The sequence below is a fragment of the Chenopodium album genome, chromosome 10, assembly GCF_948465745.1.
Source record: "Chenopodium album chromosome 10, dcCheAlbu1.1, whole genome shotgun sequence".
NCBI classification, from domain to species: domain Eukaryota; kingdom Viridiplantae; phylum Streptophyta; class Magnoliopsida; order Caryophyllales; family Amaranthaceae; genus Chenopodium; species Chenopodium album.
Genome location: NC_137843.1, coordinates 22,739,581 through 22,766,710, shown reverse-complemented (window position 1 = coordinate 22,766,710; position 27,130 = coordinate 22,739,581). Strand labels below are relative to the sequence as shown.

The 27,130-nt window shown below is 37.6% G+C and overlaps 1 protein-coding gene and 1 non-coding gene across 2 annotated transcripts; both read right to left on the bottom strand.

Annotated features, from left to right (window-relative positions):
- Positions 1-668: 668 nt before the first annotated feature.
- LOC145565910 (small nucleolar RNA R71) lies at positions 669-774 on the bottom strand. Its single transcript, XR_014095264.1, has one exon. It is a non-coding gene; the product is annotated as a small nucleolar RNA R71 (small nucleolar RNA).
- Positions 775-20,331: 19,557 nt separating this feature from the next.
- On the bottom strand, positions 20,332-23,319 carry LOC145565058 (uncharacterized). Its single transcript, XM_081625168.1, has 7 exons — positions 22,910-23,319; positions 22,734-22,804; positions 22,330-22,476; positions 22,036-22,236; positions 21,775-21,883; positions 20,958-21,256; positions 20,332-20,546 (listed from the first exon to the last, which is right to left on the bottom strand). The coding sequence occupies exons 1-7, from the start codon at positions 23,317-23,319 to the stop codon at positions 20,332-20,334; spliced, it is 1,452 nt and encodes a 483-aa protein (XP_081481294.1).
- Between the last annotated feature and the right edge of the window lie 3,811 nt (positions 23,320-27,130).

Below are 27,130 nucleotides of genomic sequence, written 5' to 3'. Positions count from 1 at the left end.
GGGGAGCGGTATTGTTGATTGGTAATTGATTACTTGAGTCTAGTTCACCATAAAACAACAAAATTCAAAAAGACTGTGTTTCTTTTTGGCTACACTTGTGGCCTTGTTACTAATTGCAATTGTTGAGAGTGTATGCGCAGAACTCATAACAGGATTTTGGTGCCTTATAATCCCGAGATTGAGCAAACTTATAGAAGGAGAAGGAAAGCCGGTTCTAGGCCGTTAACTACTTCCCCAACTAGAGAGTTTAATTCCGAGGAGTAACAAGATCAAATGGGTGATGCGGATCCACCACCTCAAAGACCTTTGAAGGAGTTGGGAACTCCGAGAGCTTATAGAGCTTCACGTAGCATTGCTCCCCCCCGTTACTCAAGCCAATGATTTTGAGATTCGGCCCGCGATGATAAATTTGATTGAAAGGAGGCAATTTAGTGGAGCGAAACATGAGAGCCCTCTTGCACACTTGAATGAGTTCGAAAAGTATTGTAACACGATCAAGGTAAATGGGGTCACTCAAGAATTTGTGAGACTAAAGCTATTTTCTTTCTCCTTGATAGGAAGGGCTCTTGAATGGCTTGAGAAGGAGGTGAGACCTAACTCCTTGAGAACTTGGGACGAGGTCACCATGGCTTTCTTAGGGAGATTTTACTCTCAAAAGAAGATGAGCGAGGCAAGGGCATTGATACAAGGTTTCCGTCAAAAAGCTAGTGAAACCATATACTAGGCATGGGAAAGATATAAAGAATATCAAAGGGAGTGTACTCATCATGGCATTCTGACATACCAAGTGCTTCAAATTTTCTATGGAGGATTGAGCCTACAAGGAAAGACTAGCTTGGATGCGGGAGCGGGTGGCCCGATTATGAATAAGACGGAGGAGAAATTCATTGAGATAATTGAGGATGTGGTGAGGCACCACATGGATTGGCAAGAAGGAGAGAGGAAGTCTCTAAGAAAAGGAGGAAGTGCGGTTTACTCCGTGGATCACCTCAACGCCATCAATAATTTGACATCTCAAATCGCCAACCTTGGCAAGGAGATGACATCTATCAAGGAAAAACTTGAGACCTCCACTTCACACCAAGAGCATCCCTCCCAATCTAAGGGGAGAACTATGAGGGTGCTCATTTCGGTTTGGTTGAATCCTTACAATGTAATCTTACCTCCTGAGTGTGGAGGTCGTCAAGCTATTGACGTTAAAGAAGCGCTTCTAGGAGGCAACCCGAGTAAAAAAAAAAAAGAGAGAAATAAACAAATTGAGTGAATGAGATAATGAAGAAGAGAATATTTTACTTATGTCTCGGCTAACAATTTGGTTGAATTTATGTTCTTGTGGCTTGTTATAGGCATTTGGAGCAAAAATAAGCAAGAAAAGGAGTAAGTGAAGCTGTCAACAGGTTGGAGCGGGCACTCCAAGTAACTTGCACGCCCGCTCCATGCTGCTCCATACAAAACAGAAGCTTCAGGTACCTGAAGGAGCGGGCGCTCCTCTTGAGCTACACCACCGCTCCTTGTTGGAATAGAAAATAGAGGGCTTCAAAGCATGCTATAGTGGGTGCTCCTCTTGAGCTGCACATTCGCTCCATTCTGGGCTCCAAAAACAGAACCCAAGAATCAAAGATGGAGCGGGCGCTCCAACCCTTGAGCACGCTCGTTCTTAGCAATGCTGTAGCTAAACTTGAAGTTAGGAGCGGGCACTCCAGGTGGTATGCACGCCCGCTCCAAATGATGAAAAAAGAGGCAGGGACTTTTGAGAAGACTTGGAGCGGGCGCTCCAAAGCATCAGCACGCCCGCTCCATTCTGGGTTGGCTAGTCAATTTCAAATTCAATGTTTGGAGCGGGCGCTCCTTACCGATTGGACGCCCACTCCAAACTGTGCAAATGGGAAGCAGGAACTCTAATTTAGTTTCGAAGCGGGCACTCCAACATAGATGCACGCCCGCTACGTTCTGGGAAGCCGAAATAGAAAACAAGTTCAACTATTGGAGCAGGCGCTCCATAACCATAGTACGCCCGCTCAGCCAATGCCGTAGCAAATTACATATTTGGAGCTGGCACTCCAGCACAAGTGCACACCGCTCCGAGCTGGATCTACGAAACAGTGTAGTTTTCAAAGGCCTGGAGCGGACGCTCCTACCCCACTACACGCCCACTCCTGGCTATCTGGGTAAAAAAAAAAAGAGGTTCTCTTATCTCTTTTTACCTCTTTCCCCCCATTTCTCACCATTCATTCAACATTTACACTTTTTCTCCTCTTACCCATCTCCTTTTCTCTCTAAAAACCCCCCTTATTTTCAAACTTCTCTATTAAATTCCATCATCAAATCTTAACTTTCTTCACTCAAAATTTATAAATTCTTTATCTCCATCAAATTCTCTCTCCAAAATCATAATTTTTCACAAATTTGAGCAAAAATTCGAAGACCCACGAATTTAAAATTGATGAAAAAAGAGCAAAAGGTTGAAGCTTGGTAGAGGAGAAGCTAATTTGAGTAATTTTGAAGGAGTTTAGAGTATTTTCATACTCTAATTGGTATAATCTTCTCTTCTTTAATTTCACTCTTCAAATTTCTTAAATTTGTTTATTTCATGAATGTTGTGTAATTAGTTGCATGATTAGGTAAATTAAAACAAATTTATTTGCTCTTGAGAATTGATTGGTGGAAATTTGTGATTGATTGTTGAAGTAGTGAATTGTGATTGAATACTTGCATGAGTTTGGTGTATTTGTGCATGAAATTGGTGTGAATTTGATTTGGATTGTGAATTTGTGTATTGGAAAAATATTTGTTGGTCGTGTTGGAATATAAATATTTGGAATTTCTTAAACAGGTACTTGGATTTAATTGGGGGTTTGAAGTTAAGGAGGTTGTGTGTGGTGTGTTTTGGTGTTTGTGTTAGGTGTATTGAGTGAAACCTATTCTCAAATTAGTCAAATGGTTCTTCGATTATTTGAAGGTGCGGGAGAAAATAAGAGAAAGACTTCTAGCATCCAAATAACCGAAAACCGTTCCACCGAAAACCAAAACCAAAACCAAAACCCAAGCCAAACACAAAATCAAAACAATGCTCCTCCTTCAATTAAAATTCCCGAGAAATTCAAAGGATATCACAAAGAGCTTTCAAAACGAAAAATCCGTCCAATAAGATTCTATGACCAAGAAGCCTGCCAACTCTTAGGTATAGATGACGGAATTCGGCGAGTGGCCGATAATGTTGGATGGTTAAACTTCCTCAAAAAGAGGGAGCTAAACTATGAATCGCTCACTCTCGAGTTCCTTTCCACCCTTACCATACGCCGAATCAATGGTGAGGGAGAGCCTATTGAGTGCGAGATTAAGTTTAAAATGTTCAATTAAGATAAAACTTTAAGCTTAACTCGCCTCAATGAGATTTTCGAGTGGCCCGTGTATAATTAAATTGAAGACCGCGATAGTTTCTACCTCTCTAGATACGAGGAGTATAATTGGTGGAACACTATCGCGGGGTACCCCAATTTCACAACCTAGTCTAGCCATGCTAGCCACATTATCCACCCCGTACTCTGTATATTCATGAGAATTATGGGGTATGCTTGATTCTCGAAGCAAGACCTCGAAAAGCTAACCAAAGAGGAGATAAAATGCCTCTTAATAGCTTCCCGATTTGAGGGGGATCTTGAGTATAACGTGAACATGGGGTACATGTTTATCAAACGGTGCCTAGAAATAAAGAGGAGTACGGAGTTGAAAGGGGAAATAAAATGTGGTGGGATGATCACAATAATTTCCAAGGCTTTGGGCTTCACCAATTACGTTGACCTATTGACCCCGGTGAACGGGTCCAATGTCCTTGACATTCCCGTACTTGCCTCAATGCACATGCTTGTGGAACTCCGGGGTAATGTGACCACCTACTCTTGGTTGGTCAAGGGTAAGCACCATTGCATTCTCCCTAATGCGACAGTAATGAACACCGTGGGGACCACTTGGCAAGTGCCAGTTGAGCCACTCCCCGGGAATGTTCCCGACCTTGACCAACCATCTCAACCCCTCCGCCATAGCATCTCCACCGTTCCTAGCTTTATGGGCGGCCCCTCCTCCTCTTCTTCCTCCTTCAACCTTGAATCAGCCTTTCACCGTCTCAATCTAACCAACCAAAGAATTTTTCAAGAAAATGAATACCAAAGCTATGTCTCCCAAATGTCCTATCAAAACCAAGTTGAGAGGGAAGACTTTCTCCTTTATGTCAACTATCCTCACCGCCCCGTCCAAGAGGCGCCGGTTGCGAGTTGGAACAATAACCAACCCACCTACACTTATTGGCAAGGACCTCGTAACTCCATTTCGTAGTTACGATCCTTCCCTCCCTACAATTAAACACAAACTGGGGGTTGTGATTTTAGGGGGGACCCTTCTTATTACCACGTCCCCGAGACATGTGGTAATATAGCTCCCGAGGAGATTGATAACCATCCCTTGAGAGGATACTTCGGGTTTCCACCCGAGTATGATGGTGGTTGGGGCACTAGTAGTGCACCGGACTTCGGTCACTACTAAAGTAACCCTAACTATGATCTTCCTCCATACGTGGATCAACCCTCCTATTCCGGCGATGTAGACCCAAACTATAATTACATGCCATCGCCACCTAGAGAGGATGATTGGGAGTAGCCATTAGACATTTGTTTTTACCGTTCCCTTCTATTCCTTCCCATCATTTGCAACATCGAGGCCGGTGTCGAGTTTTAGCTTGGGGGGGGGGGAGATGCTTCTCATTGTATTCACTTTTTGTGGGAACGATAATCAAATATCTAGGTTAGGGAGGTCTTGAGGTCCTTGTGTATAAGGTAGTTTTTGGTTTGATAGGATATGTGCTTTCATGTGATACTTTTGTGAAATGTATGGAGAAGTTTGAGTTTGTATGTGGAATGTTTGGCATAAAAGGCTTAGCTTAGCCTTTGGGACTTGTGGTAGTATTCATGTTGTATTATGTTTTAGATTGCATGCCTATTTTAGGTTGGTTTTTGTTCTATTCACAATGATATGGAATGTCTAGGCTAGAACGATTGCATATTGATGTTTTTGTCTCACTTCTCCATTATATGTATGCTTTGGAGCATCTTATTTCTATGAATAGCTTTGGTATATATTTATTGGTTAGCTAGTGTGATGATTGAATGCATGGTATGATTGGTTCGCTCTTGGTCTCTTTGATGATGCTTTGATGATGATTTGTGATGATTGATGATGTTGGTTTTTCCCTAATATCCAAATTTCGTTCTTCTTATCTTCTTACCCCTCTAATATCCAAATTCCCTAACATCCAAACCCCTAATATCCAAATTCTTTAATTAGTTTTCTTATCCCCCATTATCAACTTTCTTACAAAAAGAAAAAAAAAAAAAAAGAGAGAGAGTTTGTTTTGCCTTTGATCGATTTGCGATGATGATATTGAATTGTATGTGGTGGATACTTGTTTTCTTTTTGTAATAAAATTTCGAGCATGGTTTAGATGCCCTTGGTTGAACATAGAATTGGCTAGTTTAGGCTAGTGTGAGAATAACCTTACCGAATGTACAAGACTTAAAGTCTAGGTTTGTGGTAAGATGGTGTCGCCTATCTCAAAGGAATTTGAACCCCAAAAGGTAGTATTTGATCCCAGATTGTCCCAAAAAGTGAGGTTTTAATATTTTTCAAGCCTACTACATTATATTTTGTATGAGTGGCAAGGATCCTCTTTGATTTAGTACCTAGATCGAGAACTTGAGTCTCAACTCCCAAGATCGCGGCCTAAACTACTCTTAGTGTTGATAAAGGTTGTTATGTATTATTTATTCACAAAAGGTTAAGGCATATCATTTTTATTCCCTTAGTTTAATCTTTAGTCTATTGTAATTAGTAGTTTGTAATGTAAATGTCTTTAAAAAAAAAATTGGAAATGATGAAAAGAAAAGAAAATAAAAAGAAGAAAGAAGGAAAGAAAACAAGTGATGAATAACCACCACCCTAGCAATCAAACAAGCTTGGGGGTGCGTTTTTATTTCGAGTATATTCATAGTATGTAATTTGGGTCAAAGATTAGAAACTTCTTTAGGTTTGTTCTTAGTGATATACATCTTATCTTGACTTTAATTGCATGACACATCTAGTTTTCTCTATGACTTAACTTTGTGCCGAAATCCTTGAGTTTTGTAATGTTAGTAGAGTAGAAGAACCCATTGTCGGTGGAGGGAGTTGATTCACAAGCATATGGAGAAGGTACTTTTTCATTGAGATGTCGAGTGCTTTAAAACCTGCTTTATCTATGTTTTTTCGGCTCCTTCGAGGAGTCACGAGACACTACCATTAGGGGGGATTTGAACTTTGTGATGGGGACGCGGTAAGATGTGTTGAATAGGCCTAAGTTGAGTATTTTTGGGGAGGTTAGCTAGGCCTTAGCTAGTCATGGCCGTGGTTAATCTTAGGCATATATCTCATACTCACGTTTTATTGCTTTAGGATTCTTGTATCTATGCATGTGCTTTTCTTTGAGCAAATCAATCTTTTGATTTGTTTTTGGGCAATGTGAATTGCTTGAGGACAATAATTTGGGTAGCTTGGGGGGATTTGATAAGTGTTTTATTCGACCACTTATTGTGGTGATTTTAACCTGGTTTTGCTATCCTTTCCCCTCTTTCTAACCCGTTTTGTATATAAAAGATGTGCCTCGGCCTTACCCCCTCTTTGTTTGTGTTTGTCCATGTTTTACAGGTGTTATGACTAAATTTGACAAGCATTCAAAGCGTGAAAGAGATAGCAAGGCTTGAAATCAAAGAAAGGAGAACCCGCTCTTGGCGGAGCGGGCGTGCACACTATCAGGAGCGGGCGCTCCTTCATCATAAACAACTTTCTGCCAAGTTCTAAGCCTGCTAGGAGCGGGCATACACCCAATCAAGAACGGGAGCTCCTCCCCCTTCAAGCTAATTCTGACCTATGCTGAGGAACAGGGGAGCGGGCGCGCACACTCTCAAGAGCGGGCGCTTCTCCGTGATAATTTGGATTCTGCCTTCTTCTGTTGCTGAAGGAGCACGCGCGCAAGAACCAGGAGTGGGCGCTCCTTGCTGGAAATACGTTTTATTTTGACGGATTAACCTATGTAATTTGGGGAGTATAAATACTTCCCCTTTAGTTCATTTAGAGAGGAGACAGTAGTAGCCTAGTTTTTAGTAGTTCCTCTTAGTTTGAAACATTCCACTTTAGTAATCTAGTTTAGTTTTCATCAAATCAATCACTGTAACAGTGAGTTTTAAGGATTATCCTCAGGATTTGGCACTTTGTATTCAACACTTGAAGCTTTAATTAGTAATTTCTTCCACCTTCATCCATTTAATTTCTGATTTTATTTTGTCTTTTCATGTCACTTGAATCTCTTTAGTTCTTGATAATTTGTTGTTGGATGATAGTTTATTCAATAGTTAATCACTTTTCCCCAATTATTAAAGTAGTTAGAACCCTAATCCTTGTTTGCATGTTGATTAAGATGAGTTGTGAGTAGTCTTCTTTGCTAGAGATTGGGTGAAACTCAACCTATTGGTTAGTCATGTAAATGTGGGAGAAGTATTGATGTTTGTATTGCAATTAAATTGATTGTATGAGATTTCTTGTTAGTTCTTCATGATAGGATTAGCTACCCTTGATTTAGGAGCTTGATAGCATGGTATGCTTAGTTTGACATGGAAATGTGAATTGAGTATGTCAATACTTATTGCAATTTGATTATGTATCTTCTATTGCTAAACTAATGAGGAATCTAAGTTTAGTAGTGTGAGGTGTTTCCTAATTGCATGAGGTTGATCTTACATATAGTCCTTGCTATCTCTTGTCTATTTTACTCCCTATTTGCCTAATTACCTTGGTTGAGTGGATCCCATTCCCTAGTGTCTTTAATCCATTGAATTAGAACTGTAGTTTGTTTGTCTACTTGACGAACCCCCAAATCACTAAAAACTTTGAATTAGCTTAAGTGTTAAGATCCTTAGCAACCATATCCCGTTCCTTGTGGACTGAACTCTTACTTATCATTGTGCTTGGTTTGTAGGATGTTTTTTATAAATGTGTTTGATTGAGTGTGGAATGTGCGACGTTCTAACGCCCATCACCTATGAGATAAGAAAAATCCTCCTAAAGATCGCCTAGGTGCAAGAGTTGAATTCAAGACTCCTATTATGCCTAAGAAAAAGTGTGTTGCAAAAGATAAAGAGAAAAGGAAAGCTGACTCTACGGAAAAGAAAGTATGGGTTGAAAAGAAGCATGGTGTGATGGCTAAAGGAGAAACTGTCTCTACAAAAATTGTATGCAGATCATCTAAGGGATTCCTATTGGTGCAAGAGATGGATGATGAAGAGGAAGCAAACAAAAATTGGAAGAGGGCTAGAAAAGTGAAGACCGATTAGAGCATTTCTTTACTTTCAATTTATTAGACATTTATTTTATCTTTAAGTCAATTTTTTTTTTAAGCTTTTTAATTTCATCAATAATGTAATTTTATTTTATTAATTATTAATGCAATTTTTCAGCTTTTAAAATTAAATTAACTCTTTTATATTGAAAATAAAAATTTATTTTATCAAAGCAATGAAAATGACTTGAATAAATCTCGAAAATAGTTCGAGTACGAAAGTCAAAAATTCTCGAAATACACCAAAATTTGCCCAGATCGACGAAAATGTACTGGCGCTGAGATTTTGTGCTTATCATGGCGCGACAACTCTGTCGTGGCTTGACAGGCCTTGTCGTGGCGTGTTGGTCTTGATTTTCATGCGTCGCTCTTTCTGGTTTGGCGGATTGATGCTGGTGTGCGAGATTTGTAAAAATTAAAGTGGTCGCGCCCCGTAAAGGGTTGCCTACGTATCCTTTCCATATGAATCAGGCCAAACGTAGCTCTTTTGAGTATACTACTCAAGTTTTTATGGGTAGAACTTCTTAAGTTGGTCAAGGTTCGTCATGTTTGAGAACTCATTACCATCCATGTTAGTTAGTTTTGCTGCACCTCCTGATAGGATAGTTTTGACGATGTATGGTCCAGACCAATTAGGCCTAAATTTGCCTCTTGGGTCCAGAACAATTTTCCTTAATGCTTTTAACACCAAGTCTCCTACTTTGATGTTTCTTGTCTTGACCTTCTTGTTAAATTGTCTAGCCAAGCGAGTTTGGTAGCATTGAGTATGATGTAGAGCTTCTAGTCGTTTTTCATCAAGTAGAATCAGCTCTTCATATCTCGCTCTAGTCCATTATACTTCATTGAGTTTACTTTCCAAAGCGATGCGTAAGGAAGTATTTCTAGTTCTACAGGTTGTACGACATCCATTCCATAGACTAAGGAAAACAACGTATTTCCTGTGGATGAACGGATTAATGTGCGTAACCCCAAAGAGCGAAATGGAGTTTGTCAGGCTAGTCCTTGTAGTTTTCTTTCATTTTTTCGATGATAGTTTTCAAGTTTTTGTTGGCTGCTTCTACTGCACGATTTGCTTAGGGCCTATATGGGGAAGAGTGATGATGTTGAATGCCATATTTTGAAGTAACTCTTCACATTCCGCTTGAAAGTGAGTTTCATTGTCACTTATCATTTCATGTGGGACTTTATATCGACATATAATGTTTCTTTCGATAGAGAGTGCTACATGTTTTGCGGTAAGTTTTGCATATGATGCTGCTTCAACCTATTTCGTGAAATAATCAATTGCCACAAGGATGTATTCATGGCCTCCTGTTCTAGGAGGGGTGATTTTTCCAATAATGCCTATTCCCCATGTTGAGAAGGGCCATGGTGATGTATAAGTATAGAGAAGCGATGGAGGAACATGTTGCAAGTTAGCGTATATTTGGCATTTAGGGTATCTTTTTACATATTGATGGCAATTCCTATTCATGGTAGTCTAATAATATCCTTGGCGCATTACTTTTTGAGCTAGCATTTTGCCATTCATATGAGTTCCACATACTCCTTTGTGGATTATTCTCATTGCCCTTTGAGCTTCCTTTTTGCCTACACATAGGAGAGCGCTACCTTTAGGTACTCTTTTATGTAGCTCGTCATTTATGAGCATATATTGGGAAGCCAAAAGTCTTAGTGCTCGTTTTGCTCTCTTGTCAGCGAGGAGTGGATATTCTCCTTTGGTGAAATAGTTGAGGATGTCAGTGTACCAAGGTTCTTCCTCCTCTTCTTCTTCTTGAATTATCTCGTCATCTTTTATGGCTTGGATGTAAGCCGATTTATGCCTTTTTTCTATTGTTAAAGGCATTTTCTCAATTTCATGAGGAATTCTAACCATCGAGGCTAGTCTTGCCAAGGCATCAGCAAATTGATTTTCTTCTCTTGGTAGATATGTGTATTCTACCTTTTCGAGTTGATCGTAAGAGTTTCCAGATATGTTTGATAAGGAGCTAAGCTTTCACTCCTTACTTTCCATCTTTTGGAAATTTGGTTGATGATTAAGGAAGAATCTCCGAATATTCGAAGTCTCTTTTATCCCAATGCCAAAGCTGTTTTGAGGCCTACCACGCATGCTTCCTTCATATTCAGCAGCATTGTTGGTAACGTCGAAATCTAACTTTATTGAGATTGGGACGTGCTCTTCTTTCGGTGATACTAATAATACTCCTACACCACATCCTTTTTGTTTGGAAGCTCCGTTGAAGTATAATGTCCAAGTATCATCTTCTGTAACCATCAACTCTTCATCTGAAAAATCATTCTCATGTATTGGTGTCGAATCTTCTATTGGAAAATCTGTCAAGAAGTTTGAGACCACTGATCCTTTAATGGCCTTTTGAGACATGAATCTTACATCGAATTAGGCTAAGTTGATTATCCATCTAGATATTCGCCCGTTGAGTGTAGATTTCTCAAATAGATACTTAAGTAGATCCATTCGAGATACTACATACACCTTATGGACGAGCATGTAGTTTCTTAGCTTGGTTGTGGCCCACACCAATGCGAGGCATAGTTTCTCAATTGGTGTGTAGCGTACTTCATACTTGAGCATCTTCTTAATTAAGTAGTAGATGACGTTTTCTTTTCCTTCTACTTCTTGTGCAAGCATGGCTCCCATTGTTTCTTTAGTGACCGTTAAGTACAATCGAAGAGGGATTCTTGGAAGGGCTGGTGCTAATACAAGAGGATTAGCAAGATAGGCTTTGATCTTATCAAAGGCTTTTTGGCACTTATTGTCTCATTTTATTGGCACATTCTTGTTGAGCTTCTTAAATATTGGTTCACATATTGTGGTTAGCTTAGATATGAACCTACTTATATATTGCAATTGCCCAATAAATCCTCGAATCTGTTTCTCGATCTTGGGCGGTGGAATTGACATGATTGCTTTGATCTTGGTTGGATCTATCTCTATTCCTCTAGAGCTAATGACATATCCTAAGAGTTTTCCTGAGTTGACTCCAAAAGCACACTTAGCTGGATTTAACCTCATGTTGTATTTCCTTAGTCTTTCAAAGAATTTTCTTAAGGCCATTTAATGACCTGGACGGTCTTTTGATTTTACAATTATATCATCCACATACACTTCAACTTCTTTGTACATCATGTCGTGGAGTAAGGCAGTCACTGCTCTTTGATAAGTGGCACCCACGTTTTTCAACCCGAATTTCATCACCGTGTAACAGTAAGTACCCCAAGGTGTTATGAATGTAGTCTTTTCCATGTCTTCTTCAACCATGAGAATCTGGTTGTACCCTGCGTACCCATCCATGAACGAGAGGAGTGCGTGATTTGTTGTGTTATCTACTAAAATGTCGATGTGTGGTAAAGGGAAGTCGTCCTTTGGACTTTCCTTATTTAGATCTCTGTATTGACACACATTCTTACCCTTCCATCCTTTTTAGGAACTGGTACTACATTTGCGACCCAATCGGGGTATTTAGATACCTTGATAAAACCTGCAATTATTTGTTTTTGAACTTCTTTTATCTTAAGAGCTACGTCGGGTTTCATTCGACGTAACTTTTGTTTTATAGGTTTCATTCCTGGAATTAGTGGTATTGTGTGTTGAGCTATTTCTCTATTTATTCTTGGCATATCTTCATATGAACAAGCAAACACATCAATGAATTCTTTTAGTAGATTAATTAAATCGGTTCTTTCTTCTTTGTTAAGAGTTAAACCAAATTTAACCTTTCTTTTAATAGTGGGATCCTTTGAGATATCAACTGTTTCGGTGTCTTCAATTACTGGTGTTTTATTTTCAAGTGTTTCCACTGCTTTAATTATTTCTTTGTCACTTTCATTGTTAGTTAAGCAATGCTCGTCATCTTGAGTAAGAGAATGACACGAGGAGTAAGCAAATGAAGACATGTTATTAAATTCGGAAACCATTACATCAAATAAAGAAATGTCTGTTGGGACTTGACTACTAACTATCCTAGGAGTAGATTTTGAACTAGAAGGGACAAAAGGAGATGCAACTATAGAAGGTTTAGAGAACTCGACTACAGAAGACTTGAATTCAGACTCAGACTCAAACAATTCAGAGTCATCGAACATTGGTTCTTATCCTATTGTTATAGAGATCTTTCTTCCACTTGGCATAGTCATCTTCACAGTCTTTTGCCATCCTCGAACTAATCCTTCTGCCGGAGTAATAAGCTTTGTGGGATCAAAGTTTTCACTTTGCAAGACTGTTTGGATAAGCGCAGAGTTATCGTCGATACGCTTAGGCTCATTCTTCTCGTAGCCAAAGAGGAGTCCCATGACATTAGAGTCAAAGCATGGGGGTGCTTTCTCTTTGTGAATGGGAATTGGGATCTCATATATGAAGTTGCAATCCAAAAAGATTTCGAACCCCGGTTGTCTCACCCCATCTTAGACAAAGGGTTCAGGAAATTCATAGCATGGATAATCCTCTCCCTCTTTTATGAATTGTCCATTTAAAGTGAGAGGGTAACGATCCATTAGGATTCTTTTGGGTACGAGCATTCCTCCGTGCATTGGACTTTTCCCGGGCTCGCTTATAGTCTTTCGGAGTTGGTTCGAAACCAAGTCTGAAAGTATCTAATTTAGGAAGGATAGGCAATCCCATTTGTGTTGCTACTCCCTTTTTCTTTCCTAGAGTCATTCCAGGAAAAAGCCCTTGTTTTCAGAGAATGCCATTGACTATCATGTTCGAATGGAGGTCGTAGCGAAGAGGGGTCTTCTCATCTTCCTCGGTGAAAGAGACCTCTTCGGCATTGAAGCCCCATAAATCTTCATCATTCTCATCATGCTCCACATTTATGAGAGGCTTATCAATTGCCTTGATCCTCATAGGAGAAGCGTCAATCGTGATAGGGAGTCCTCGAACTATTACCTTAACTTGTTGATGAAGGGATGTAGGGACGGCCTTAAGGTCGTGAAGCCAAGGGCGTCCCAACAATAGATTGAAGGAGGCTTTGATGTCTACCACTTGAAAAGTAGTAGCATGCTCCATAACCCCTGTTATAACATTCATAGTAATAGTTCCAAGAGCTTGGCGACGAGTATTGTCATAAGCTCTTATGCCTTGTGTTGATGGGGAAAAGTCTTCACCATTTATTCCTAACATCCTCGCAGTTCTAAGTGGACAAACATTTATTGCCGACCCATTATCCACAAGGGTCATTGGGACATTCATTCGTTTGCACACCAATGTGAGGTTCAAGGCTTTATTATGTTTATCACCTTTAGGAGGTAAATCCTTGTCAGAAAAGGTGATTAGATTGATGGGGCTAAGAAGGTCACTCGTGAGAAAGTTAGCTAACCCCTCATGAGTGGTTTCTGAGTCTATTCCTACTTTAGCTAAAGCATCCATTACTGCGAGCCTATTGTCATGAGATGTAGCTAAGAGTTTCCATACGTTCATCTCGAACTTAGTATTTTTAGTTGTTTGACAACATCGTTGTCGTCTATGATTGGTATGGGAACTTATTGAGTGGTAGGAATAGGTTGTGTTGTGATGGGAGGTTGCATTCTCCCTGATCTTGTGAGGACATCGATAGGGGAATCTTCTTCATCCCAAATATCATCAACTGGATAAATTGAGGAGAGTGGGGTTTCTTCTATATCTTTGAGGAAAATGTCCTCATCATCACTGTCCCACACTCCATTGATTCTAACATCTTTTTTTGGTTGAACTTAAACCAATTTCTTACTGTCAACTAATCCTTGGATTAGGCCCTTGAATTTAAAATAGTTCTCTATGGTATGCCCTCTTGATTGATGATATGGACAGTAGAACCTATTTATCCTTTTCAGCGATTCAAATGGTCTTGGCTCGAGAGGTTTAATCTTCCCATTCTCGAAGAGCATTTGAAACATGTTCGCATAAGAAGTCCCAATAGGTGTGTATACCTTGTTACTCCTTTTGTGGGCATCATTTTTTCAGTGGCACACTTACTTTGTAGCAACTTTGCATGGTCGAGGGCCTCACGACACTTGTCTATTGCTTCCCTCATTGTATTTATGAGAAGCCATACTTCTATTTTAGTGGCCGGTTGTTCTCCTGTGGGAGAATCGCTCATGGAATCAAAAAAGGTTTCCTCCTCTTCTTTGATAGCATGAGTTTCTTCAATTGGTTTAATGAGGAGTGATGGGTCCGCGTGGCCTTCCTCATCAGAAATTGCCAAGGAGTCTGAAAGTGGAGCACTATTGATACTTGGCTTCTTACTTGCAGGAGGTAATGGGAGTTTATTGCTATCAATTAAGTCTTGAATAGCTTCCTTCAACTTCCAACAGCTCTCAATGAGATGGCCCCTACCTTGATGTACTTGCAATTTGCATTAGGGTTCCAAATAGCCGTCCTCTTTTCGACTAGTGGATCTCCAAACGATCCAATAGGAGTTATGAGACCTTTAGCATGAAGGTGATCGAATGCGGTGTCATAACTTATGCCAATAGGCGTGAATTTTTTCCTAAATGGCTTCTTTTGTCCTTGATTGTTCATGGCTAGGACCTCGTTTAAGTTAACAGTGCTAACATTGTTTGAGTGGGTGGTTTTGGAAGAAGAAGGATTGTCGTTCTTCTTTCCTTTCTAGCCACTGTTAGAGTTGCTAGCAGCTTTTTGTTTTGCAAGGTCGTCTTCAATATCAATTCCTATGTCATAGATGGCCTTGAAAGTATTCAAGTTACTTTGGTATTTTAGATGCGTTGAATACTTTTCTTGGAGGTTCTTGATGAAAAACCTCACATATTCCTTTTCAGTGGGACCCTTAACCATTTTAGCGAAAGTTTCCCTCCACTTATTGAAAAAGGAAGTGAACCCTTCGTTCTCTTTTTGTTTTAACATCTCAAGTTCCCTATGGTTAGTTTCAACTTGAATGTTGCATTTGTATCTATCAATGAAAGAGTTTGTTAAAGAATCCCAAGAGGAGATTTTCTCCTTGTCAAGGGAGAAAAACCATTGTTGACAAATGGTTTCTAAAGATAAAGAGAACAACGAATGGAAAGCTTTCTTATCAATTCCCTTAATGTTTATCATTGTTTCAAAAGCTCTTAAATGAAAGTAAGGGTTATCAGTTGGCTTGAACTTAGGGATGTCTTTGGCATTGAACTTTTGCGGAAGAAGTTCATTGTCCAAAGAGATCCCTTGTGAGCTAATCCCTTGGAACTTGTAGTCATTAGAGATTTTGCTCAAGCTTTCTTCCATTCGCTCAAGTTGTTGTTGTTTTGTAGGGTCATTAACTTGAAGAACGAGAGTTTTGAACATCTCGGTCAAGCTAGCAATGTTCTGTCTTAGTTCAGTAACTTCTTCTACGGTTGCCATTTTCTTCTTAGCCTTTCTTCTTTGTCGAAACGGTTTATCAAAAAGTAAGACTTGGACGAAAGTGTTGTCTTTGATTAGTCGCCCTTCCTTTCTTGACCAAGCGCTATAATTATTAAACCATTTTGATTTAATGACTTGACTCAAACTGACTTTGACTTTATTGGGTTTAAAAAGCAAAAGCAAAAATAGGGTGCATATTTTTGGGAATCAAGTATAGGGTTCAAGCAACATGGTTATGTTGGGAGGATTTATTTGACTTACCCCCCTAAAAAATGACGGAAAACACGCGCACACAAGACTCTCTAGACATGGTCATGGTGAACATATATACAAAGTGTGTGCTTAAAAAAGTGAGTGAAAGTGGCATGCTTTGACACTTGTGTAAGACCATGGGACTATGTGCCTAGACTCAACTAAGGACTAAATAAAGCTTTAATTATTAATAAATTTATTAATTAGACTCGGCGTCAGGACTCAGGCAGAAAACTGAACCATCGCTGAAGCAACGGAACTGTCGCAAAACGCCAGGGGCCATCGCGACGCGATATGGTTATCGCGTCGCGATGGACACTTCCGTGTCGCACCACAGGTCAAACCTTCGCGTCATTCTGGGTCTGTTTCTAGTGTTCTACCTTAAAGGTCAAGCCTATAGTCGTATTAAGTCAGATGTAGTCAATTTATTAGGCTTTAATTAACCATATTAATTAATTAATGAATTAATTAATTAAGCAAAGTCCTATATAGTCATTAATTAGTTTATTTAGACTTATACAAAAGTCAAACAAACGGTTAGTATAAACATAAATAGATTATGCACAAGCAAGAATGCACAAATAGTCAAGTAAGCACAATATGATGCAATGAGTTTGCAACCTAACCATGGCTCTAGTTCTCTAAAGTTCAAGGATAAGGGTTAGTCCAAGAGGGTCCATGGTTATGAGTCTGGATGCATCGCACAGAAGCCTTACCTTTGGAAGGGTTGACGCGTATGGATTTGACCCCACAAGTTAAACTTATTTCCATGGTTTGGTGAATTCACAAACTCGGATGTACCCTTCGTTGCAATGAGCGTTCGATTGGGTAGATGGAGCGTGTTTTCCCAGATGGTTATGGACATATGTAGAACACATATGGGTTCAAAAAATTCAGAAAAACTCAATCAGGAAGTAAAACCGAGCAAACAGTATTAGAACCGGTAAAAGCAAGAACGCAGATTTCTGGCTCAGTATTGCAATAACGTAGCGCGAGACAATAGGGACCATCGCGAGACGATAGCCCTGTCACGCCACGATATTGCTATCGCGTCGCGATAGAGCCATCGCACTGCGATGGACACTGTTTACTCAGCGCCAGTTCCTACATGCCTCAACAGCTCTCTTTGTTCTTAGAATTTTCCAGTTTTCGCGCGTTTTTTCGATTCTAGTTGTGAAAGATATTTCCCAAATTTCCTACGTGTAAAAAGCCTATGTTTTTTACGCATTACAGATGGTCTGTCCAATGCAGATCTTTTTATGCTTATGCCAATAATGTCAATCAAAATTACGCATATGAATACTTAGAACTTTTCGAGTCTCATCCACTCATTCTAAATTATTGCCAAAATAATTTAGGAATTAAAATAGAAATCTTCCCCAATAGAGTCGTCAAAAACTGTAGGGAATATTTCAAGCATCCCACACTTGAGCCCCACTATGATCATACACTTAAGCATGGTGGCGTCCAAAGGGAAGGAAACTAGAGCAAAATAGTCGCCAACAAGTTTTAGGAACTTGTAAACCGTTCACAGGGTGAAGGTTACACCCCTTCACGATCCATGAGATCGCTAACTACATAGTGGTCCTGAACCATGACTGGATATTCGGGGATGAAGGTACAAATCCAACCTAAAAGAGATTGAACCTACCCTAAATAGGCCTCTACTTTATTCTTTCCATATTCATGTGCACTTTCTGACTAACATACAATCAATATACTAATCCTAAACCTGCTTAATCTATGTTGGTTGAATATTAATGCACAAACAAATCTATTATTGGCGATCACTTGAATTAAAACTATATTAGCCTAAATAAAATTATTAATTATCTTATTAAGCGTGATTTCAAGTACAAATTCCCTTAATCCGACAAGAGAGGGCGTGATCAAGCAATAACAATAATATATCAGGCAACATATTAACAACAATCATAATAATAATAATAATATTCAACCTCATCAAAGCATAATAATATTAGCAAGATCCTAGGCATGATACTAATATGATTAATAACAAATCCTAGCATGTCACTAAGCAATAAAAATCAAAGCTTTAACCCTAACATGATACTAACATGATAAAAGAAATAGGAAGCAACCTAAACATGATACTAGAAAGCAATAAATAACATCCTAACATGATATTAGGAATTAAAATAATCTAAGCATGCTTTCTAAAGATATATAGCAATAAAAATACTCACTTTGTTCCCTCATATCTCTTTCTTTCAAAACAATATACACGTTAGTAACTTCAATGAAAATATTAAAACAAACAATTAATTTAAATAATTGAAATAGGGATTTGGGACCAGACCCTCAAAAATTATCACCTTTCACGTCTAGGGCGAAGGCAACTTCGAGCTTGGTTAGGTGTGTCTAAGACTCGTGAATGCGGTATTGTATTTTGAAAAGGGAAGTCTTAGAAAGAGGGAGAAAGAACAAGCTTCTATCTTTGAGAGAGAGAAGAGCATAAAATTAGATGATTGTTGATGATTGAAAACAGGGAAATAATGCCCCTATCTATAGAGAAAACATCCGGAACGCTTCGAAAAGAGTCAGAAGTTGACTCGAAGTAAAATAGACCCTATCGCGACGCAATAGGCTCTCCACAGCGCGATGGCGCGATCAAGATAAAAATCCTGTACGGAGTCCTTTTCCCAATATAATTAGGTAATTAGAATCCGAAATTATCTTAATTAAAATCAGCTTTATCTTTTAAAACACTTGTTTTATTCCAAATTAAATTCCTTATCTTTTCTAAATAATATAAAAATATAATTATTTATCCTAACTCTATTAGAATTTAAAATAATATTCTAGATTATTGTAGAAAATTAAAGTCAATCCTAATAAATTTAGGAATAATAATTAATGGGCCCTCCACTTGATCATTGGGCCATATATAATCTTTTTGAACCCAATTTAGTATTTTGGCCATAACTTCCTCATTATTCATCGGAATTGGGCTTATAATATATCGTTAGAAAGCTCTTTTCAAACCGTATCCAACTACACTATTATTGGACCCATATCATGGACCAAACTAAATTGAACTAGACGTTTTCCACAAATAAGGTACAAAAAGAAATATTTTCGAAAACAGAAAGAAACATTTTTAGGTGCATCACGAGACTCTTTCACATTTCACCTCGTTTGATAATCAAATGACGTGAAAGATATTCATCACTGGGTTTGGTTTTTTGGGAGACACAATCAGGTGTCTACAATAAGCAACCTTGCCTACACGTTCTAAAATTTCATAGGGACCTACATACTTGGCACTCAATTTGTCTTTCTTTCCAAATCTCATCTCTCCTTTTGTAGGTGAGACCTTCAAAAAGACTTTATCACCCACATTGAACTCATCATCTCGCCTTTTCAAATCGGCATAACTTTTCTGCCTATCTTGTGCAGCCTGGATTCTTGAACGAACCAACTTCACTTTATTCACCATTTCCTCAATATACTCTGTACTTAGAACAAGATTCTCACTATAGTCATTCCAACATACAAGAGTTCTACACTTACGACCATATAATGCTTCGAAAGGTGCCATGCCGATGCTAGCATGGTAGCTATTATTGTAAGAAAACTCAATCAAATCCAAATGATCCTCCAAAGTACCTTGAAAATCCAAGGCATATGCCCTTAACATATCTTCCATGGTTAGATTGGTTCTTTCGGTCTGTCCATCCGTTGCTGAGTGGAACGCAGTACTCATTTTCAGTGTTTTTCCCAAGTTGGCTTGAACCTTTTGCCAAAATTTGGACAGGAACCTTGAATCTCGATCGGAGATGATGTCCTTAGGCACTCCGTGTAGTCGAATTACATTCTTCACATAGACCATTACCAGTTGTTTCTTTTTCCAAGTTTCCTTTATTGGAATAAATATCGCAGACTTTGTAAGTCGATCTACAATCACCCAAATAGTGTCATTGCCACTTTTGGTTCTAGGCGATCCTGTGACAAAATCCATGGATATCGAATCCCATTTCCAACATGGAATCTCCAAAGGTTGAACCTTTCCCATAGGTCTCTTTTGATCAATCTTGACCTTTTGACAAGTCAAGCATTTACTCACAAACTCAGCTACTTCTCTTTTCATATTTGGCCACCAACATAACATTTTCAAGTCCTTGTACAACTTATCCCCTCCTGGGTGCACTAAATATGGAGTATTGTTGATTTATTCCATGATTTTTCTCTTTAAATCCTCACACTTTTCTGGTATACACCATCTTTCTTTGTAACTCAAACTTCCATCATCATGGATCTTGAAATCTACATTTTTCCCTTGGCTCATTTTCTCCTTAATCAATTAGATTCCTTCATCACCTTTCTGACTCTCTTTTATTTCATCTAACAATGAATTCCCTAGTGAAATAGCACTCAACCTTGCTTCTACTTCACCATAGTTCACAACCTCTAAGTTCAAACGCTTCATATCTTCACATAACTTGTCAGGCACGATTAAAGCATTCACACCATGACTTGATTTCCTACTCAAGGCATCCGCAACAACATTTGCTTTCCCTTCATGGCATTGTATGTTTACGTTATAGTCATTGAAAAACTCCAACCTACGCCTTTGTCTCATATTGAGATTTGTTTGAGTGAAAATATACTTGAGGCTCTTGTGATCAGTAAAGATCTTACACCTTACTCCATACAAATAATGACTCCAAATGTTCAATGCAAATACTACAGTCGCAAGCTCAAGATCATGTGTAGGGTAATTAACTTCATGAGATTTGAGTTAGCGAGAAGCATAAGCTATCACCTTCCCATTTTGTTGCAACACACACCCTAATCCATTCTTTGAAGCGTCACTATATACCTCAAATCCATCACTTTCATTAGGTAAGGCTAAAATAGGTGTGGTGGTTAAATGCTTTTTAAGAGTTTAAAAGGCTTGTTCACACTTTTCATCCCATTCAAACTTACTTTCCTTCTTCATCAAGGTAGTTAAAGGTCTAGCAATCTTTGAAAAATCCTTCACAAACCTTCTGTAGTAGCTAGTTAGTCCCAAGAAACTCCTTATGTTAGATACATTCTTAGGCGTAGGCCATTCACTCACTGCTTGAACCTTTGCTGGATCCACAGAAACACCTTCTTTGGGAACATAATGTCCCAAAAATGCAACCTTCTCTAACCAAAATTCGCACTTCAAAAACTTAGCGTATAACTTATTGTCTCTAAGAGTTCTCAGCACAGTCCTCAAGTGATCCTTATATTCTTCCTCACTTTTCGAGTATACCAAAATATCATCAATAAAAACAACAACAAACTTATCCAAATACTCATGGAATACTCGATTCATCAAATCCATAAAAATTGTAGGTGCATTGGTCAACCCAAAAAGCATGACTGTAAACTCATAGTGCCCATATCTGGTCCTAAAAGAAGTCTTAGGAATATCCTTATCGGCAACACTTAGTTGATGGTACCCCGAATGTTATTCAATCTTGGAAAACATACTAGCTCCCTTCAATTGATCAAACAAATCATCGATCCTAGGCAGTGGGTGCTTATTCTTTATCGTCACATTATTCAACTCCCTATAATCAATGCACAACCTCATGCTCCCATCTTTCTTCTTCACAAATAAAACAGGTGCTCCCCAAGGAGATGCACTTGGACTAATAAATCTTTTATCAAACAATTCTTGCAATTGCATTTTCAACTCCCCCATCTCAGCAGGTGCCATTCTATATGGTGTCTTAGGAATTGGTGTCGTTCCATAACCAAATCTATTGTAAACTCTAATTCTCTCTTTGGTGGCATTCCAATAATCTCTTCAGGAAATACATCTAAAAGCTCATTCACAATTGGCACATATTCCACATTCACCTTATTACTCTTTTCCAAGTCTTGCACACAACAAAAGAACAAAGGATGCCCCCTCACTTACAAGTTTCGACAACTTCATTGTAGAAATAATCCATTACCTTTTGGTTTTCCAAAATGTCTGTAAGTACATTTTTTCCCAAAGGACTCTTCAAATGAACCTTCTATATCTCACAATCAATCTTAGCTTTATAAGTGGCCAACAAATCAAATCCCAAAATAACATCAAGGTCACCCAACTCAAATTCTATAAGATCTGATGGAAAATCAGTCTTTCCAATCCTCAAAGGCAAAACCTTATGCATCTTAGTGCACCTCACAACTTCACCAGTTGGCAAACTAATAGGCAAGTTAATTGGGTTCAGTTCAACTAGTCCTAATTATTTCACAATAGAATCAGAAATAAAAGAATAGGTGGCTTCAGAATCAAATAAAGTTTTAACAGAAATAGAATGAATAGAAAAGTTACCAGTGACAACATCAGAAGACCTTTCAGCTTCCTTCTTGCTCATCACAAACAAACAACCTGGAGTGACATTCTTTTCTTGATTCCCGGAGTTGTTGTTGCCAACATTTTCGTTCTTTGCATTCCCATTTTGACCATTCGAATTCCTTCCTTAATTGCTTGTTAGAGTAAACTTGTTCCCATTTCCTTGTTGCTTCAGTTTGGAGAAACACTCAAACTCCATATGACCCTTCTTGTTACAGAACCTACACACAACCAAGTTCCCATCATAATCTTTTCCAGGATGATCCTTGCCACATCTCTTGCAGTTGTATGCCTTTCAGCTTGGCCATTAGGTCTAGAAGATCCTCCATTGTTCTAAACATTCCTATTCTGGAAATTCTTGTTCCTTGACTTCTTGAAGTTACCTTGGTTACTCGAATTTCCAAAATCCTTAAGTTTTTCTCCAACACTTCCACTTCCACTCTCAGGCGCACTCCTGACATTCAGACTGTACAGGTGCGCTGCTCTCCCATAAACCTTATCAAGAGTCTTAAATGTCTTTCCAGCCAAGTCCTTCTATAACTGCTTAGTCAAACCTTACTGAAATCTTTGAGCCTTCAACTCCTCAGTAGGCACTACTTCAGGAACAAACCTCAACAAGTTCATAAACTTTTTATAGTACTTAATAATCGACATATTGTTCATTTGCAGATTGATGAACTCTTGAGCCTTTTGTTTCCTTAAGAATGGTGGATAAAAATTCTCCCTAAGTTTAGTTTTGAAAGTATCCCAACCAAAATTAGCCTCAGCACGAAGCACATTTCCATTATCCCTCCACAAAATATCTGCCTCTTCCTTCAAATACATGGCAACTTGATCCACTCTCATATTCACAGGGAAATTCAAAGCAGCAAAGATCTTATCAAACTCCCTAATCCAATTCTCCAAAAAAGTTAGGTCTCCACCTCCCTTAAAGTATGGTGGTTTGACCTGAGCAAGCTTCTTAAACATCTCACCTTTAGGATCGGGATTATCATTGCGGTTTTAGTTCAAGTTCTCAGCTAGAAGCCTAATAGCATCAGCTAAAGCATCGTTGTTAGCCATCCTCCTTCTTCGCTTGGAAGTATAATGCACTCTTAGGCCAACGTCCACACAAAAGAACTCTACTTGCATAACACATCACATTCAGAAAATATATTAAGGTAGAAAGGTGGGCAAAGCCACACGATCGCCCCTAATAAGTCACTTTTAAAGGAAGTGATTATTAAATTTTAATTATTCCTACGCATAAGAAAATAAATAAAATAATTCCCTTGATGTTACAATCCCCACCAAAATCCAAGCATTAAGTAAATAATATAATTAAATAAACATATATTATTAGTCACATAATTACATGCTTCACATAATGATCATTTAAACATATCACATAGCACAATCATCATAATCATTCCATATTACATGCTTTAAACCTTAAACATGATACTAAGTGATCACACTCAAGCTTGCACAATTACATAAAACATACACAATTAAATAACTTGCATAATCACTTCATATATTTATTAATAAAAGCACAAAATATTTAATTACAATGCATATAGAAAGAAATAATCTATCATATACGCCCTTCCTAATGCTACCCAAATCTCACCGATAAAATAAAATAAGCACGCAAGTTAAGAAAATAAAATAAATAATTAGATTTATTTATTTCAAAATAAATAAATAATTCGAATATTAGATAAAATAAACAAATACTTTAAATAAATAATACTGAATCAAATTATTAAAATAAAATAATTTTTGAAAATTTAGATTAAACTTTAAATGAGTAGTTAAAAATAAACTCATTAGATTTAAAACGTTAGGCGCCTAAAAATTTAAAAATTGGCTTTAGTGGTAATAAAAATCTAACCATAGCTCCCAAATACCACTTGTAACACCCCAATAATTCTCCCTTACTTTAAATAAAAATAGAGGAGAACCATTGACATATTATCACCACGTGTTAAAATGTTAAGGCTTTATCAAAGTATCACAACGGAAAATCCAACTTAAATCTTGAAATAATATAATTTAGAAAACCAGTAAGTCAAACCTTACAAACTGGAACCATAAAAGCCCTTATTAAAACCAAACCAATATTCAAAATCCTAAAACATAAATGAAATAGTAAAACATAAATAAGTTCAACACAAAGAACAAATACTCTCAATCACACCAATCCCTTGACAATGCGTATGTCAAATCCCCGAACTTCACATCATCAAGCTACTTGTGCGATACTGCTCCCCAATAATACAGGTGTAATAATTGGATCATCACAGGGTCATTGAAGGCAAAGGTCATGACCAAAAGAAACACACACAAAAGCACGCAATCAGCAAAGCTGAGTAGATACAAGCTACAACGTACCAAACCTAGCATGCTCAATTAATTAAGTAAATAAACATACAACACGAATTCATTAATCAAGACTCCACACTTAGACAATTCAGTTGACTCAAGATACTTACTAACTAATTCCAAACACTTGACTCTTTATATTTAATTTGATTAATTTAATTTGGAGTAAGCAATAGACGAGGTTGTCCAACCCACCAAACCATTTTGGTCCCAAAAGACCATTTAAATAAAAGTTTAGCACAATGCAAGAATAGGCATGACTCCATTCTCACAAAGTTAGTCTAGGATTTCATCTAACTTTCATTATAAATAAAATGTAATTACCAAAAGAGAAGAGGACATTTTGATCAAACAAGCCTCGGAAATCCACGGGCTACCACCGTGTACCCCAACCCATGATTGTCAATATTACAGAAGTGCACACTTTCTAGAGTTTTATTGCTCATCCATGCTTCACTTTATGTGATAACAAATTTAATTAATAGCTGACTCATTCAAGTAGACCATACATAACAATCATACATCAATTCACTTTTAATCTTATTTAGGACAATGGTGATCACATCACAAATTGACCTTTAATTCCTTTAAATTCCAAATTATCCAAAATTGTTGAACATAGTCAACCCACCAAGCCATTTCGGCTTAATCCACTTTTACTCAATATACTAACAAGTCATGCTTGAGTAATAAATAAAATAATAATAACCTTGTGGAATAATTAATAAATTCATTCCACTTAAACCATTTGATTCCAATCCTTCAATAATCAAAATATGGTTAACACACCAATCCAATAAAAATATGCTTGTATCAACATTTCATATAAACAATTAATCCAATATAATTCAACATGCTTGCATCCATAAATCCATACAAACATAATCAATTCACCAAAACATGTCTCATAAACATAAGCACATGAATTAATTAAATGTATAACCAAACAATTTCCATCCAAGTGTTCTCTAAACATAAAACTAAGTTCTTTCCTTTTGGTACCTAAACATGATACTACTTACAACGAAGCAGACATGTACGATCGTATAAAAAATCCTTTGTGCCACTTTTAATCACTTAAAAGTCTCCTAGGGAATAATCACTTCCTAGAAAACAACCAACAATCATAAATTAATACTTAAACAAATTTCCAGCAATATAATTAGATTAAAAACTCCTTAAAACTTCCTTTAAAACATGTTTTTATGCTTAATTAATCAATTGAAATTCAATAGAAATAAAAGCCCCAATTTAATTACTCATGAGAACCCTAAAATCCCAATTTAAATAAATTAAAACCCTAAGTTTATAATATATAAAATCTGAAAAATTAAAACCATTATATAATCTGAAATTATAACTTAAATTATCAAAAACATGATTTTGATACTAAATAAACTAATTTCAAACAATAAAATAAAACCCAAAACAATTAAATTAATTCTAAGCAAAAATAAAAAGAAAACAAAGGAGGAGGAAGAAGGCAGCCACGGCTAGGCTGGAGGTCCCCGGCGACGGCGTCAAGTGGTCGGCGGCGCCGGAATCCGGTGAAGTTGGTGGCAGCAACAGTGAGTACTAACTCACGTAGGAAGGGAGGAGAAAGAAAGAATAAAAAAAGAAAAAAATAAAGGAAAAAGGAAAACAAAAATAAAATAAATAAAAATAAAAATAAGGAGAAAGAAAATAAGACTAATCTTTTGTGTGGGGAAAATCTTGAAGATTTATGGGTTATTTATAGGAGAAAGAATTGTAGGGTAAGTAGGAATATTGAGCCTCATAAAATAATGGGCCAAATGAATGAAATGGACTAGGCTTTATTTGTATTGACATAAATTGTAAAATGAATGCTTATAAATAATTTGTGCTAAAATAATTTTCAACCTAAATTAATAATTTGAAACTTTTGAAATTAAATTTCGGAAAAAAATATAAATAAAATTATAAATAAAAATAAATTTCATTTATAAAAATATTTAAAAATATGGGGGATTACACAAGTAGACAAGGAGATGGGAGCGTGATCCGAGTGGTACATAGGAAAACGGAGCACATTATAATTTGGGAATAAAGAAATCCACCCCGTATCAACCATGAATTGATCCAATCTTTCGCGTACATATATAATAGGATTTGTACCCCTGTGCCATGTGAAAATACTACCATGATAGCCCAAATTAAGTAAAATACAATTATCAATTGCAGCTCTGAAGGCATCCATAAGCCTTTCACTCTGGGGAACACCATCCTCTTTTCATTCTGGTTTATAATTTCATTAAAATCCCCAAACATAATGCAAGGAAGAGAACAATTATTTTTGATACGCTCCATCATAGACCTAGGGTTGAGTAGTCCCTTTCGTCGTTCTTTGTAGTAGTGTTTTGTAGTTACTCTTTCGTTCTTATTTTATTGAATC

Coding starts and splice junctions, on each gene's coding strand:
- LOC145565058 (XM_081625168.1), bottom strand. CDS start 23,319: ATGTTTAAGAAGCTTGCTCAGGTCAAACCACCATACTTTAAGGGAGGT. Junction 21,257..21,774: donor CCACCAAAGAGAGAATTAGA/GTTTACAATAGA, acceptor ATACTCGAAAAG/TGAGGAAGAATATAAGGATC. Junction 20,547..20,957: donor TACCTTGATGAAGAAGGAAA/GTAAGTTTGAAT, acceptor AATGCCATGAAG/GGAAAGCAAATGTTGTTGCG.